The sequence below is a fragment of the Manacus candei genome, unplaced genomic scaffold (assembly GCF_025592945.1).
Source record: "Manacus candei isolate 608988 ecotype Guabito, Panama unplaced genomic scaffold, ASM2559294v1 h1tg000046l, whole genome shotgun sequence".
Classification (NCBI taxonomy): domain Eukaryota; kingdom Metazoa; phylum Chordata; class Aves; order Passeriformes; family Pipridae; genus Manacus; species Manacus candei.
The window spans coordinates 2,485,956-2,502,849 of NW_026138094.1; the positions used below are offsets into that span (position 1 = coordinate 2,485,956).

The 16,894-nt window shown below is 42.9% G+C and overlaps 2 protein-coding genes across 3 annotated transcripts in view; one reads left to right on the plus strand and one right to left on the minus strand.

Moving 5' to 3' along the window:
• The window catches only part of MINDY2 (MINDY lysine 48 deubiquitinase 2), a 31,899-nt gene extending 30,249 nt beyond the window's left edge, over positions 1-1,650 (minus strand). The window contains exon 1 of one of the 2 annotated variants that reach the window (XM_051797109.1): positions 968-1,650. In XM_051797109.1, the coding sequence (XP_051653069.1) occupies positions 968-1,615 (648 nt within the window). In that variant the 5' untranslated portion in view covers positions 1,616-1,650. The remainder of the gene's footprint in view (positions 1-967) is intronic. The other variant, XM_051797108.1, reaches the window with a different exon arrangement.
• A 1,545-nt stretch (positions 1,651-3,195) lies between these two features.
• The window catches only part of ADAM10 (ADAM metallopeptidase domain 10), a 44,335-nt gene continuing 30,636 nt past the window's right edge, over positions 3,196-16,894 (plus strand). The window contains exons 1-2 of the mRNA XM_051797107.1: positions 3,196-3,531; positions 11,074-11,224. Of these exons, the coding sequence (XP_051653067.1) occupies positions 3,477-3,531; positions 11,074-11,224 (206 nt within the window). The 5' untranslated portion in view covers positions 3,196-3,476. The remainder of the gene's footprint in view (positions 3,532-11,073; positions 11,225-16,894) is intronic.

The following is a 16,894-nucleotide window of genomic DNA, read 5'->3' on the forward strand; positions in this document are numbered from 1 at the left end:
CATTTTAATTGCTTAAAAGATAAAAAAAATTACCTCAAGACTACAGGAAGTCCACATCCACAATGGCTACTGACCACAAAAACTTCCAAGTCTCAAAGCTGTACTTGATCACTATCTGATTTACTCATTAATTTAAATACAATCTATGCTGCATAACTGTACAAATGTATCCCTTTTATTCAGGCAGTTAGTTGTAGAAATCTGTCTTTGGTGCAATTCTGCATTTCGTACAACTCTGCATACACTTCATTATATGAAACTAACCTATTTTCTAAAAATATCACCTATGTTTTCAGAGCTCTAAATAGTAACGTGTACTTACTAGGAACCTGCACATATCTGCAAACCATATACTGCTCAGTTTAGGAAGCATCATCTGAATTTTTATTTCTGTTTTAAGACAGCAACAAAGTAAGTCTACATATGACAGCAGCATCTAAGTAGTATAAGCAATAGACTGCAAGTTAGTATTTATTTTCCAAGTTCTACATGTGAGACATGTACTTAACAGCCAAAATAAAGCTGCTTGTTCTTGAAAGAATCATGGGATGGTTTGGGTTGGAAGAGACCCTAAAGATCACCTACTTCTAACACCTGTAGTCATGGACACGGACACCTTCCACCAGACCAGGTCGCTCAGAGCCCCGTCCAACACGGCCTTGGACACTTCCAGGGATGGGGCAGCCACAGCTTCTCTGGGAAACCTGTGCCAGGGCCTCACCACCCTCGCAGTAAACAATTTCTTCTTAACATTTATTCTAACGCTGCCCTACTTCGGTTTGAAGCCATTCTCCCTCGTCCCATCGCCACACGCCCTTGCCAGAAGTCCCTCTCCAGCCTTCTCGGTGACGTCGTTGTCCCAAACAACACCAAGTGTCCCGGCCGCGCTCCCGCCGCGCTGGCTCCGCTGCCCCGAGCGCTCCCGCCCGGCCCGGCCCCGCCACGGCCCCCGCCCGCCCGCCGGTACCTTCCAGGCCAGGAGCAGCACGTTCATGATGGCCAGCAACGGGCAGGGGCCGTTCTCATTCTGGGTGATGACGGGCGTGTTCTCCTCCTTCCAGCGCACCCACTTGATGTGATAGACCGACTGCCCCGGGAAGCGCTCCTTGGAGGCGGACAGGAGCTGCGAGCCCGCCGCCGGCCTGTCCCCTTCGGGCTCCGCCGCCGGGCCCCCCGAGGAGGCCCCGGCCACCACCGCCTCGTCAGCGTCGCTGTTGAGCTCGGAGCTGCTCGGGCAGCAGGAGTGCAGGTTGGAGAAGGACTCCAGCGAGTCCAGGCTGCGGGACTCCTCCCCCGGCGGGCTGGGAGCGCCGCTGCTCCCGGAGCCGGCTCCCGCGGGACCGCTCTCCGAGCCGGGCGCCGTCCCGGGGCTCTCGGGCACCGCCAGCCCCGCGCCGTCCTCCGCGGCCCGGGCGGGGGACGCGTTGTGAGCGGCCGCGGCGGGAGCGGGGGCCGGCGGAGGGGAAGGGCTGCGCCGCCCGCCGCCCTCCTCGGCCTCCCCGCAGCCGCCCTCGCCGCCCGCCGCCGCCTCTCCCAGGCGGAGCCGGCCGGCAGCGCCCCCGCCGCCCGTCTGCAGGGAGCCCGGGGGCGGCGGGGGCTGCGCCAGGCTCTCCATGCCCGGCCCGGCCGCTCCGCTCTCTATCGGCACCGCAGCGGCTGCGCCTCCGCGCGCAGCGCCCGCGACGCCATCACAGCGGCAGCGCCGGCCCCGCCCCGCCGGGACGTGAGGGAGGGACGGGGGAGCGGCCGCGGGTCACGGCGGGGCCCGCGCGGGGAACGCGGAGGGCAGGGCGGGGAGCAGGTGAGTGCGGCCCTGCCGGGGGGGTTCGGGGCTTCCCGCTGTACCACAAAAAATACGGTTGTGGTGAGTGTGGTAGGTAAGTTGGGAGACTGAACAGACGGCTTGAAAGGGGGGAAGAATAGGTTACGTGTTAGGAAGAGGTTCTTTTCCTGTGAGGGTGGGGAGGCCCTGGCACAGGTTGCCCAGAGAAATTGTGGTTGCCTCATCCCTGGCAGTGCTCACAGCCAGGTGGGATAAGGCCTTGAGCAGCCTGGTCTGGTGGGAGGTGTCCCTTCCCATGGCAGGGGATGATCTTTAAGGTCCATTCCAACCCCTTGGCATTTTATGATTCTATGACTGAAGAACTAATGTGGATGTATTACTCAGACTTTACGCTGATGAACCTCTCCTCTCGCTGTGTAGAAACCTTCAGCTTTTAATCACAAATTCTAAATACAGCCTTGGGACGATAAGAATTTATCCTCCCTTTTTTTATTCTCTAATTTGGGCTTTGTAAACACTTCTGCAGCCTTACCTGAAGTACGTTCACTGTAATTTTATTTTCTATGTACGTTTATATAACAGCTTTTCTCACTCTAACAGTGTTAGGGGGGAAGGTTTTTTTTATTCTGACGTGGCAATAGGTGTGGAAAAGCACAAACAGAAGGGGCTGACAGTAAACTAAGAAACTTGTCACAAACCCTAATGTAAAAAATAAAATTTTGAGATGGCACAGTTGATATAAGAATTATCACGTGGACAAAGAGATGAAACATTTTGTCTGGATGGGTCACATCTGTATTTCCATGGGAGGGTTCTGCACAGCTGAGTTAATGAAGGCTGTTCAGGACAGTCTCAAAATGACAAGTCCGTGTTCAGTGGAGACACTGCAACACCTGACATCGCATCGGGAGAAGTCAGGGAGCTAAAATAAAACTCTAAAAGCAAGTAAATTAGTTTCTGTGACGAAAAAAACGTGTATCTGGTAAGCGGGTTAAGGAAACCAGAATAAAACGCTAAATTAATTTCTGCAAGGACAAACGTGTATGTGGTAAGGGGATAAAGGAAACCAAAATAAACCGCTAAAATCAAATTGGTTTCTGCAAGGAAACCCACGTGTACGTGGTCAGGGGGATAAAGGAGACCGGCCCGTGCGATGTGTTTACACCTTAAAAGGACCCAAATTCCCCGGCCCGGGGCGCGGCGGAAGCGGCCGCGGAGGCCCCGCCCCTTCAGGAGGCGTGTCCTTTCGGGGCGGGATGGGCGTGTCCCGTAGCCCCGCCCCTTTCCGGGCCCCGGCCCCTCCCTGCGCGCGCGGGGGGCGGGGCGAGCCGCGCGCTCTGGGCGTGTCCCGCGGCCCCGCCCCGCCGGCCGCGTCGGGCGCGCGCGCGGGCGGAGGGAGCGGGGCGGGAGCGGGAGCGCGGGGAGCGGAGCGGAACGAGCGGGGACAGCGCCGCCGGGAGAGAGTCGCCCAGTGCAGCCCGGCCCGGCCCGGCCCGGCCCAGCCCAGCCCAGCACTGCCCAGCACAGCCCGGCCGATCCGCGGCCGACCCGTGGGCGGGAACAGTCCTCCGGAGCGGCGGGGGACAAAGCGGAGGGAGGCGCCCGGCTCGCCCCTCCCCATCCCGGCGCCGGCTGGGGCGGATGTGCCGTGGGTAGGCGGCGGCGGCGGCGGCGGGGCCTGCGGCCGGCGGAGATGGATCTGGCGGGGACGATAATCCTGCTGTGCTCCTGCGCGGCGGGCGCCGGAGGTGAGGAGCCGCCCGGCCTCGCGGGGCCCTGGCTCGGGGCCGTCTGCCTCCCTCCCTCCCTCCTTTATTCCTTCGCTCCCTTCCTCGCCCCGCTCTCCGGGGCCGGGGGCGGCGGGCCCCGCTGTCCGGGGCGTCCCGGCGGCAGGGCCGCGGCTGGGCCGGGCTGTCCCCGCTCCGCCCGCCGCTCATCCCGCCCGGGCCGCGCCGCGGGGCCCGCCCGGCGCCCCCGGCCCTGCCCCGGGACCTTCCCCGCCGGGCACCGGGGCACCTCTCCCTTTCCTCTCTCCTCTCTTCTCCTCTCTCCCCGGGCTCTTCTCCCTACGGCCCTCGGCGGTGCTTTCCCTGCCCGGCTGTGCTTCCCTCCCCCGGGACTCTCCGCACGGTCCCGGTGGCCGCTACCCGGTCCCTTCCCGGCGGCTGCTTCCCTGTCCCCGGCACCAGGAAGCTCGGGCGGGAGGAAAGTTCGGCTTGGGGAAAAACCCCGGCTCGTCTTTTATTTCCTTAAGTGTGGTCATGCCTTCGGCGAGCGTCCCCCCTCTCCCAGGCCGGAGGGAAGCACGGCTGTGTCTGTGGGGGACGTGTAACTGTCTCGTTATCCCGTTATCCCGTTGTGAGTTGTTTTCCTGCTTTCGGGAGCCGGGAGGGTGGTTTCTCCACCGCGCCTGGTAATGTTTAATTGGTCAAGTCATGGCAGGGAAATAGTTTCGGTTTTGTACAAAGAACAGACATTGGAAAGGGTGGACTCGCGAGGGTGTTTCTAGAGAAGTATGGGTGGAACAGCTGGTAAAGATCGACTTCCTCTGTTTCGTTTGGCACCTCTCCGGTTTATCTGGGCTCTGCATCTGTGCACATCGAGAGTACACTTAACAAAGAAACTAACCCCGCATCCCGGTCTTTTACAAGTTCTCAAAAAGTAGCATTAAAGTATAAGAAAACTCCAGTAAGTTGTGCTTGTGGCTAAGCTGTGGGATAAAAAGCAAGGTGATGTACATGGTCAGAAGCCATCCCGTTATTTGTATTAGGGGTGGTTACACAAAAGGCTGAGTTTTCCTTCATAAATTCTTGTAAACTATTGAAATATTTCAGTCTTAATTATTGGCATACTTTCAAGGCCTCTTTGTTTTCTGAACTAAACGGTGCTGGCACAGAATTGATTTGAAATGATTCATTAACCAGTTGTGAGGGTTGTTTCTACTGTTCAATTCTAGGCAGGCAGTTATGCCTTAAAATCGTAGTAAACATGTAAAGTACAGTCTTCTGGATATACAGAAGAAAGTTCATGGGGGGTATTTTACTTTAGAAATTCCTGTTAGTTTTTTTTCTCTGAGGGAAGAATGGGCACCTTCGACATTTCTGGGTGTTAGGAGCACACCTCACTAGCAGATAACAAAAGTACATGCCTTCTGGTGTTAGTAATGCAGGTAAATCTTTAAAGAAAGATTAATAATGCTGGGTAGAAATCTAGACATAATAGCCAATGCACATCTCCAAAATATCCTAGGGAACTTTTTTGGTAAAAGTCTAAACATAATTATGAAAGATTTAACATAATTCTATATTAAATTAAAATGGCTTTTTAAGATTAGAGTGGTCTATTTTATCTGTGTTCACATTTCTAGAGTTTCTTAATACTGTAAATGTTTTTACTTGCTGGAAAATAAAGTTCTTCATTTGCATGCCTTTCTTCTAGGCAGGCATTAATATCTGTTTAGAAAGGGCAAGTTCATGGTTACAAAATTACTGTGAGAGCAGTACAAACTGGAAAGAATTGAAAAAAACCCAACAATTTACCTGTTTTGTTTGGGTGTGGTGCATCTTGAAGCTAAGTTATACTTGTCTGTAAAGTTGTCTAATTTTAAGCCATGTAGGTATTAAATAGTGCTAATTTTGAAAATTTCATTAGTCTACGCTTTTTAAAAAATTGCTTTTTAGTGTGTCGAGTCTAAGATTGGAATATTTTTACAGGATACCTGAGTTTGAACTCTTTCAGAATTACACAAGGCTTTGTGCCTGTATACCATGCAGGCACAGTGCATACTTTATTGTAATAGTCTTTAGCTATAAAGATGTAGATTAACAGAACCAGCTGTAACTTCAGCTCACAGTTAGGTATGAATCACAAAATCAACAATTAAAATAAGGTGCGGCGTAACTTGGATAGTTTATTTGGGGAGAAAGGTTAGTGAAATCTCTTGGTTTTGTTTGAAAACAGTATTTTCTGTTGTAGTTTATATTGTTCTTAAAATTATGTGAGGGGAATGTAATCAAAAGCAATCACAAATGAAATGTGCTGCAGTGTCTGTTTTAGGCTGCTTTGTAGCTTTTTGAATGTTATGTATGTATGGTTAAAACAGAGAAGCTGACAGAAACTTGGCCTAATGGGCCCAGAAACATGATTGACCCTGTTTTGGCATTAGATCACTTTTAGGGCTCTCTTAGAAGTCTTTTTCTTTGTTTCCGCTGCATAAAAATCACCTTCATAAAACCAGTGGTCCAGTAAGTCCATTTGAATGCAGTTGAACAATATAAGAAGGAAAAGCCACACTATTTACTTTGCTTTGGTTTTGTTAGTAATAGGGGAAAGGTAGAATTTAGCTTCTAGTATGTGGTGTCTACTCGAGATAAGATATATGTACCTTGAATTTTAAGAATTGTTTTGTAAAAGTTGAATATCAGTGTTTCCCCCAATACCCTTCAAATTGCTTGGCTTAAGGGATCTTTTAATAATTTTGATGTGTATAAAGTGGTACTTAATTTGGGCAACATTATTGGCAACTTTCAGTAGCATGCTTTGTTGCATGTGATGGAGATGCATGCAGGTGTATTAACCATTACTTAATTATCCATATATAATTATGTTCTTAAAAGAACGGAAATAACTAATAAAACCTCTCCTTCTACCCGAGGGTCATTAAAAAAAGGGAAAGGGAAATAGAAAACACAAAAGGGAACTACTGAGAGCTAAAAAAACCCCGTCATTGCAAATTTATGATAAATAGCTTGTTTTCACTGGTACCACACACTCTTCTGTGTTGCTAGGACTTCTGAGTTGTGTCTTAGTGTCTGGTGCTGCTGGATACTGAACTATGTATTTCCCAGTGAGGATGAGAGAAATTCTGTTTTATTCTGGACACATGGGGGAGTTGTGGGAAGGCATTTATGAGCTATCAGCATCTGAGTGATTTAGTTTGCATCCTTACTATAAATTGAGAAGAACACGAGGCTTCATTAACATGGCAGCACTCAGCCTCCAGCATTTATTTGGGGTTTAAAATAAAAACATTATGAATTCTGTATGTCTGGGGGAGACAGTGTCTAGTAAAGACAGCTGTCAGATGGTTGTTTCAGAAATGCCTATGGTAATTAAAAGTAAATAAAATCAGGTGTTTAGATAATAACTTCGAAGTACTGTTGCCCAAAAGCCTCAGGCTGCAGTTTGTTTATACTTTTAAAAGATCCAAAGGTTCAGTTGTGCAGTGTGGCAGAGCCACTGTACTGAGTTACTGCTGTCTGGTGGTCCTGCCCTGGCCATGCTTTCCACCTCTCCTCCAGGCATGAGGAGCCAATTCAAAGACAAGAAATTATCGTTTTCCACCAGATGTGAAACTTCTGCTGTTTGTTGTGCAGACCCAACCTGGTAGGGAAGAAGAGCTGGGACTTGAACAGGGTGGAGAGGAAGAAGGTAAAACAAAGCAGCAGACATCTGCTTACACTGCTGGTGCTGTACTGTCAAACCATGCCCTAAGTGTGAGCTTTCAGTGAAGGGAAATGACCCTGGCTTGACTTCTTGGTTACATGTTTTTCTTTCACCAAAAATTACCTTGACCAGAAGAGAGAGAACATTTTTCAACTGAATCAGTTTTAGTGCCAATGCAAGGAAGAATAGAAACGGCGTAGATGTGAAAGGGCAGCAGGGCCTTGCCCTTCTGCTGCAGTTATGAAACTACAGTCTGGAGAAATTCTTCAATGAAGTTCAAGTCAGGAGGTTTATGGTTGGATTTCTGGCTTGCTGTACACTTAAGCACAGGTGTGCTAAATCTGAATGCATTGTGCACTCTTTAACGTCCCATGTAAAGGAAGTATTTTTTAAGATACGTAACCTCTACATTGAAAACAACTTGATGTAAATCTTGCTTTGATTATCTTAATTAAAATTATAATAATAATTCTCTACAAGATATTTATCATATGCTGGCATTTCAAATCTGCAAATCAGTGATGATGCTTGCAGTTAAAAGACTTGTCTGGTGAGTTGGGTGCTGAACAATTTCTGATACTCTATCAAGCCATATTCTGTGCTTTTTTTTCCCCCACTAACAAACTTGAGTTGTGTTTGAACTACTTGCATTTGTCATACGAGTCTAAATCTGAGTGATTTAGTGTAAACTTCACCTTTTAGAACAGTGCATGCTTCATTTATCCTTATATGAGAAGTTAAACGTTGTAATCTTTTACACACATACATATATATATATATAAAATTAATAGATGTTTATGTTTACATTGGTAAGCTTTCAGTACTGTTTATTACTAGTCATCTTTTAGGGCATGGAGTTGGCTTCTATGAGGATTTCCTCCATAATCTTCCCAGATACTGAGATTATTCTGACCTGTAGATCTCCAGGCCCTCCCCCTTGAAGATGGGGATGACATTTGTCTTCTGGTTATCAGGAACTCCCCTCCATCACAGTAACATTTCAAAACAACTGTTGCATGTAGATGCTCAGGGTGTGCCAGGAAGCTTATAGCTAAAATGACATGGATGATAGATTTTACCCTTTGCATAAGTTCAGTCAGAAGGTGAGAATATGTGCCTCAGACTCTGTGCCTGTCCAGTGGGATTTGTGTTTGTTCAGAACAACAACTGTAGATAACTTTCTTCACAGTTCTCTAGGGATACTGAGGAGTTGTATATCCTCATACACAAAAATCTTTCACAGGGACTGTCACATTGAGATGTTTGCCTAAATGCTCTGCCTGATTCTGTTTAAAGTCGTTCCTCGTGTTCAGTTCTAAGCCCATGAGAATAAAGCTTCATTCCTGAAGGGAATTTGTCATAGGAAATGCCACATCTAGTTTAGCAACTCTTTAGAAGAGACTATACTGTCAGGTTCAAAAGCCATCCAGTTGTCACTCTCAGTGTCTGTATCCTAAAAGGTTTCTGTCTGCTGGCTTAGTGTTTAGGTGAAGGGTAATGTTGGCTTATTCCACCAGATTGCCTGGAAAGGCATCATGCTGTCTTTGGTTGGTTGATGACAACATGACACATGGAATTTGTAGAGCTGTTCCCTTAAAGTACATTTAGATGTTCATGGTTTGGTGTTTCTTCCTGGGATAGACTTCTTCCTTTTTCATACAGAATCTTCTAATCACAGGAAGTGGAGCAAGAGTTGTACCTTGCCTCGTGCAGCTCAGTGAAGTCTTCTTTGCAGTGTAATAAACTTTTACCACAGGAGTCTGTAGACTCCTGTGTTACCAAGGTTGAGCTACTTATTAAGCTTCCTTTGTGAGGAAGATAATCCTTTTTGATAAGTAGCTGGCTTTATTAAAAGGAGATTATGTATCAGTTGCAGACTTTGAACACTGTAGCAACATTAATGTTATAGCTACTTCTGGAAGTGAAAGTAAGTTGAAGCCTTGATTCCAACCCTGTCTGGCTTTTGGAAAAACCGTGATGCTGTAGGTGTTAAGAGCCTGCTCTGGTTAAGCAAGAAGAGAGCAGCAAGAGTGTTTGTGTTAAGTGTTTGCTAGGAGAGTACTTAAAACATGAGGAGTTCTTTAAGTTTTGGAGAAAGGGAAAAGAAGTAGCATTTTTTCCCTGTGTGATCAGAGAAAGTGTATACATTTTTTGTTAAGAAAAGAAGGGTTTTGCTTAAAACCCTCTCTGCTTTTGCTTGACAGAGAGAACAGTTATAAGACTTTCTAATGTCAATAGTCTTTTACTGTCCTGTCACAGTAGTTAGCACTTAAAAACTATTCTTTGTGACTCAGTTAAATGCAGTCTCTCATCTTTCCACATGGTCATGAGACTTGGATCAGGTCCCAAGTGTTACTGGGTTTTCAGTAAGTTGTCACACTTCAAAACTTTTTTTTAGGTGCCTAAAGTTGTTTAAAGTGTATCTTGCAATACTGAGAAGAAAAATAGTCTGTAGCAAATTAAAGGAGTGCATTATTAAAAACTTCCTAACACAGGAAAGTTAAAGTTAATTCTGGAGCACAGAAGTTTACATGTTCTGCAGCATACTAACTCCTTAGATTTGATCAAGTTTTTCAAACAAGTTATTAATGTTGTATTCTAGATTTAGGTTCATTTAACAGTTAAAAATTTAAGTCTTAGCTTATATCAGTTAATTTTGAAGCTTGTTTGCTTTAATGTTGACACTTTTGGGACATACATCTGGAATTGGAAAGCATATATCTGTAGTCAGGCTCACATATCTTGTGCATGGTCTCAGGCTTATCTGGTTTGGTTTATAGAAGTTCTTGGGCTACAGGAGGTGTTTATGCTTCATTTTGTGGAATTATGTTGGAAGTAATTAGAGAAACATCGGACAGGGACAACATCTTGCATCCTCAAAATTCCTTCCAGTTACTGAGACTTTGCAGTGGTCCTGTGTCTTATTTGGATTAGAATTCATATAACTTGCTTGAATAACACATTTTAGATGTTTAAGACACCTAAGACACACTTTCTTTTCATGAAAGCTGGATGAGAATGGACTCGTATTTTGAGACTAAGAGTGAGAGAAAATTAGGATGAAGTTTTGTTAGTGGACTGTATTTGCAGTTAACAATGAAGAGTCAACATTTGCAGAAGCCTACAGTACTGTGGGGAAATTTGAGTGTGATTTATCTGCAGTATAGCATTACTTGAATTTTAAAAAGATATAGCAGTATCATCTTGTGCACATTGCTGCTAAATGCAAGCATTGCATTTGGAAGTATTAATTTACTTAGTTGTTTTTTAAATATATGAAGAAAAATATTACGTGTAGTCTCTGAGAATTCTCACATATAGGTAGGTCTGAGATTAAACTGATTATGATATAGCCTTTTTTTTTCTTGGAGAATTCAGAGTTCTTGTGGCTTTCTCCACAAGTTGTATTTTGGGTTTTTGGGGGTTAGTCAGTGCCTCTGGTCTGTTCTGCATGTCTCTTCCTCCATCAGTATAGGAGTTTCCTATTATGAACTCTTAATGTGAGTGATAAATATTATCCTAGAAGGAAATGTCCAAAAGAGACTGAAGTGAATCTACATCTCTGGAGATACATTTTAATAAGACTTTTCTGTGTGGCAGAACATTCCATGTGATAGAAAATGTATTGCTACGTGGCACGGCTTGCTCTTAATTTTCCTGGATATTTCAAATGGAGAATATAAACATTCTGAGCAGATATTGTGGTGTCATGACTGTAAAAAAAAGCTAAAATGGATATAACATGGAACTTGGGTCCTCATCACCCACTGTTTTGCCACAGTAGTGTGGTTATAACCTTAGTAATTTTTCACATATGCTAAACCTTACTTGTGTCTCTCTTTCAGGCCAGTATGGAAATCCTCTAAATAAGTACATTAGACATTATGAAGGCTTGTCCTATGATGTGGATTTGTTACACCAAAAACACCAGCGTGCCAAAAGAGCAGTAACCCACGAAGAGCAGTTCTTGCGCCTGGATTTTCACGCTCATGGAAGGTTAGTGAGATTTCAGAAGGTGTTTGTTTTAAATATTTTATTCATATATGTTTTAATTATAGTGAAATGTAAAGGGTGAAATAGAGTCATCAAAGCAACATTAGCTAGAATACACTGAATTGCAGTTTACAGTTTCTATGGAGTATTTGCTCTAATGTCCAGTATAAGTATGAAATTGTTTGTAATCACTCATTTGGACTTCTGGTGGTAACTGTTAAAGCACTTTGAAGCCTAAACAATGGAATCATACTGGGAACAGAATGGTAGTTAATTCTGAGTTTATAATACAGCTTTGATATTTTTATTTTTTTAATTTTTTTTTCCCAAAAATTATGCCAAACAGCCTGAGGAGATTTAATTGAGAAAAAGTAGAAGTTCAAATTGCATTTGAAACTACAAAATAGGCCAAAACCCCTGTTCTGTGTGTGCTGGTGTTATCTGATTTTTTTTGTACTGTTGTGGAATTTAGTGATTATTTGACATGGGGAAAGACAATTGGTGTTAGAAGACTTTCTTTGCCTTCAATTAAACATATAAGATCCAGTACAAAAGTTAGATATTCAGTGTGACCAACTGTGTATATTTTGTAGGTTTCACTTAGGAAGATCCCTTTGTAATTTAGAATTGCCTGCTTTTTGTATAACTGAAACAAAAGAAACAGGAAGAATGTTAAAGTATTTTTGTCTGTATCTTTGTTTCATTGACTCCCTCCTTTGCAGCACCACTGTCTTAATATAATTTAGGACTGTGCAATGCCCTTGGTTTTCTAGTTATTTTGGTTACAATTTAAGTATTTAGAACTTCATAAATAGTTGTTAGCCATATGTAGAAACATAGGCAGTTTGACAGAGCAAATGTAAAACCAGGTCTCCTGAATGTGCTTGGAATATTGTTTTTATGATTAAGTGTTTTGCTTCTGTGCCAGCTAGTAATTTCTTCAGGGAATGAAGTGTTGTTACTGGAGGTTTATGATGTAATGACTGAATTTCAGTACCTCCTCCCAGAAGGTTAGCATTAGGGTGGTATTTCTAGCTGCTGTAAGACTGCAACCCAAATCATAAATTTGAAGCCCTGTCCTTAATACCATGTTTTTGTGTGTGATTTTTAGTCCAGAGAATTTTATTGTATAAAGAAGAGTCATATTGCTGTCGTCTCTGCTGTAACTTCACAGGCAGTCTCTAGTCTACCCTATTAAATTGTTCTAATAAACAAGACTGCAAAGTGGAAATGCTTCAGAGGCTCCTCACAGTGTAAACCTCTCCACTTTTAGATCTCCAGCAAGGCTGCAAGACAGTGAAGTTTCAGTCTAATGCTGCCACTTTTAAGCTGCAGGCTGGTGGTTAATTCAGGCTTACCAAAGTGTGCACTACTGCAGAGAGGAACAGGCCTGACTGCATTCCCAGCATCAGCCTTGTCCTAGCACTGCTGGTCTTAAAGCCATGCAAGGAACAGGGACTGGGAACTAATCCAGCTGAAAATTATTTGGAAAAAAAATCAGTATGACTTGAAGGGGTGATACAGGGAGGATGAGGCCGTTCTTTCTGGGAGCAGTCCCCATTTCAGTCCACTTGAGAGGGTTCATCTTGTCATTGGTAAAGATCCCATGATAATCTTCTGTAAAACAGAGCTCTTAGTTTAACCACTGTGTTCTATCAGTGGTGTTAAGGTGGGGTGAAAATCCTTATTGCATAAAAATGATGCTGCACCCATAATAACGAGGTCTAAAAAATTTCCTCTCTTCCTTCACAGATCTCAGTGACACCAGACCTTAGACAATCAGGTTTATATTTTGGTAACAGCCACTATTACTCATGAAGCGTTGATATTTACGTGGAATTGATTCTAAATCCCTGTGCTCTGAGGCACAAATCCATCATTAACTGAGGAGGCTGATTGGAAACTGATTGTAAGGTCAGGCTGCTCCATAATTTAGGATTTTGGTAGTTTCCTGCGACACATCTAATGTTTTCTGCCAAAGAGAGGGTAGGGCAGGCTGTAAATATAGTCCAGAAGTTCCTGTTAATCAGTTTGACTGTCTTCTTACAAAATATTTTCGTTTTGCTTTAAATATGAATTAGGAAGGATCAAGTGAATTGTGTTTTACTTCATAGAGCCTGTTTGTTAGCTTAGAAGGTGTGTAGCAGTGTATAAATAAGATTGGCTTTCTGCAGTTGCAGCTAGTTTATTGTGAATAACTGATTTATGTCATCACTTGTGGCAAAATTAAAACCTTGCTATCAAGTACTCTAATTACTTTGTGTGAAGGTAGGAAATAAGGCTTTTGCAAAATATTTTAACCATTTAGATACAGGCTATGGACTCTGTGCTGTTTTATTTAAATACAGGTAATGAAACTTGAAGGCACTCTGTCAACATGAGGTTAGAGATTCTGAAAACTTACACCTGATTTTTTTGAATGGCCTTATACCAAAACTTTAAGCTGGTTTACTGGCACCCAGCTGTCCAGCTTTCATCCCCTTAACTTAATAAAGATACTAAGCAGCTGCTACTTACGGGCACTGAAATTATAGTCTTGTGTTTTGATTTGGGTTCTGATGAAATAGCTGCCTTTTGTAACCAGGAAGGCAATGGAGAAGCTGTCCCAATATTTCCTGCCAGCAGCACATGGAGCTGGCTGGGCTGCAGCAGTTCTTACACTGTGTCTCTGGGGCCAGTTGGAACCCTCAAAACTTACTCTTTCCGTGTGTGCCAGAGGATGCACCGGCTGGTCATGGGGCCAGTCAAGATGGGAAAGTGATTTGACTGCTTATTTTTCAGCCAGATGAATTCATCCTTCCATTCAGCATATAGGCAAACGTGCTGTAAGAAAAAAGAGGGCAGAACTAAGCAGCAGAGGTGAGAGGGAGGATGCAACACCAGCCTTTCAAGTGGCAGTGCTGGCATATCCAGATTAGCATCTATCAAACTTAGTTTCATTGTCCAGAAAAAGGCTGGCAGCTATGAGTATTTTAGGATTGTATAAGTAGCATCTGTCCTTTTCAGTAGACTGTTTAGATTTAAGAACTGTGTCTCATAGTGCCCTTTTGTTGAAAAATGAAGAAATAGATCACAATTTAAAATATTATATATTTATACCAAGTTAAAGTGACCATTTAATCATTATAGTTTAATAATGAAATAGATTCCGAAATGATGGAATTAAACCCAAAGCTACCTTTTTTCACACTAGACCTGGTAATTCTACAAATGGATGTCTAATTTGTCATCACTAAGAAACACTGCTTTATTTAACCTTCATCTGAAAGTCAGGTGTCACACAATATACAGAAATTTTTCAGAATTGTTGTTTGGTGATATAAAATACAACTTGTTATGCAGATGTAATGAACTAGACTGAACCAGCCACACTATTCAATGCTAAAACACCAATGTCCTTAATAGGACAGTTAAGATTGCTGAAACTAAGCTGTAGATACTTACAGTTCTTTTGAATAATAAACCATGTAGTTTAGATTAGTTGGCATTACTGTTTCACCAGTGGTGTAAAATGTGCTCATTTCTAAAATGCTTCAGGTTGAAAGGAATATGAAAATTTAAAACCATCCTGGTTATGTGTCATAGCTCTTCCACCTGCCAGTTTATATTGAGTGTTTTAGTGTGAGTTAATTTAAGATGCCCTTTGAGTCCAGGAGAGGCTCACACAAAGTTAATGAATGCACAGTGTTAATACCAGGAACTCGGTTAATATAAAGTAGTTTTTGAACCCACCCCACACACCCCACAAAAAACCCAAAAAACAACTACCCCAAAAGCAAAACACAGCACAGACAACTCCCCCCCAAAAATACATATATTGATTCATAGAAGAGCAATGCTTTTGGCACCAGCTTGAGATACAGTGAAGCAATTTAATACGGAGTAACTTTCTTCTGCGTGTCAGGGTAATGTCAGTGTTTTGAAAAGGAAGTTGAGACATGACTAAAACTGACTTTGTATTTTATTCTCATTTATGACTTAGTCACAAAATGTGTGCTTGGACTTGGTCACTTACTGGAGATGACCCTTCCCAGGCAGAGAAGCTAGAATAAACATTTGCAATATATTAATTGTAAATGTCTTAAACTGTATTCTTCTGAACTGTAGTAAGTCAGAAAAATGCCAAATACTTCAGAGTGATTTCATTCTGAGGACAGAGCTTGAAAAACTTGGATGACATCTGATGTTCTAACTACATTTTTTTACCTAATGGCGTAACAGTGAATTTCTGAGACCCTGATGCATTTGGAAACAGGGAAAAAAAGTATATCTATGTAGTGTTTAACTCTATTTTCAGTCAACTTTTTATTTAATGCTTTCCTAATAGCGTATGCTTTCTAATTTTTTGCCTGATTTGCCCTGTTAATTGTCCATCCACACCCACTTATGCTCCTTGTGGATTAGTTGATGACTCTTGCTTGGGAAAGTTGCCCACACAACTTCAGTACACAGTTGACTTTTCAAGTGGTACTTGAACACATGATAACACTGCTTATTACTAAATTAAAGATATACTGAGAACTTCTTTCAGATATCTTGCAGTTTAGCTGCATTTTTCCATCCTATTTTACCTAAAATTTTATTTTTTTAAAAAGCACTGTACATTGTTAAGTTCAGACATGTTTGCTGGAATATATGGTCTACACATGATCCATATATAGTAGGAAAACTGCGGACCACTAAATTTCTGAGTTTTTAATTGAGTCTGAGGGGTTTTGTTTATTCTCGGTTCTGTAGTAATCTGTAATGCTTCTTATTGCCTTCATAATTCAGAGCTGTTAAATGTTTGTGTTTGAATAAGATAGTTGTTGGCTGTATTTGAGTAGGTTATGAAAGCAAAGGAAGATACCTGCACAGAAATAGTATTTGATAAGTTGGATTTTAAAGGTGACATTCTGAGCATCATGCCATGCTGAGATGGACTGAAGTAACTGAGCTGGTTACTCTTGGGTTGAAGAGGACTTTATATTGTCAAGTTTAAGGTTTTATTAAACACTAGTTGCTCTTCTTATGGCATTTAATTAAAGTGCTTTTTAAATTGTGCAAACATTATAGTGCTCAATTCCTGAACTGGCTCTGTCTTCTTCTATGTTCCATGAACCTGTCTGAACCTAAAGCAAATTCAATATTACTGGACTAATCTGAAAGTATGTGTTGTGTCTTTTCCAGTTCCGTGTGCACTTTAACACACTCCTAAACAGACTAACTCCTTAAATAGGTTGGTTTAGTGGTCATCAAATAAGACTGACTGGTTGGCTTTTGTGAACTTAGATTTATTTTCATGAATTTTACCTAGTGGATTTTTTGCAGGGTTCACTTACTGCAATTCATTTTAGGCTGTCCTGAATTTAAAAAGAGAAAAATAGATCTCTTTAGTTCTTGCTATAGTGTTTTCAGAGTTATTAACTGCTCTGTGACAATTATTCAATTGTTACCTATCTATTGTACTTTTTAAGTTATATACCTTGACAAATAACTTGCCAGGCAAGAGACCTGTGAATTAGGTCTCACTTTCTACACTTGTTTTGTCAAAAAAAAAACCAAACCCAAACAAAATCTCACCAAAACTAAACCCACCCTATGCTGGTGCTTGTAGGTAAAGTAGTTTTATCTTGCAGAGAACTGGGAAACAGGGATCTGAGTTCTCTACACGTTTTTTAAATGAAATGAAAC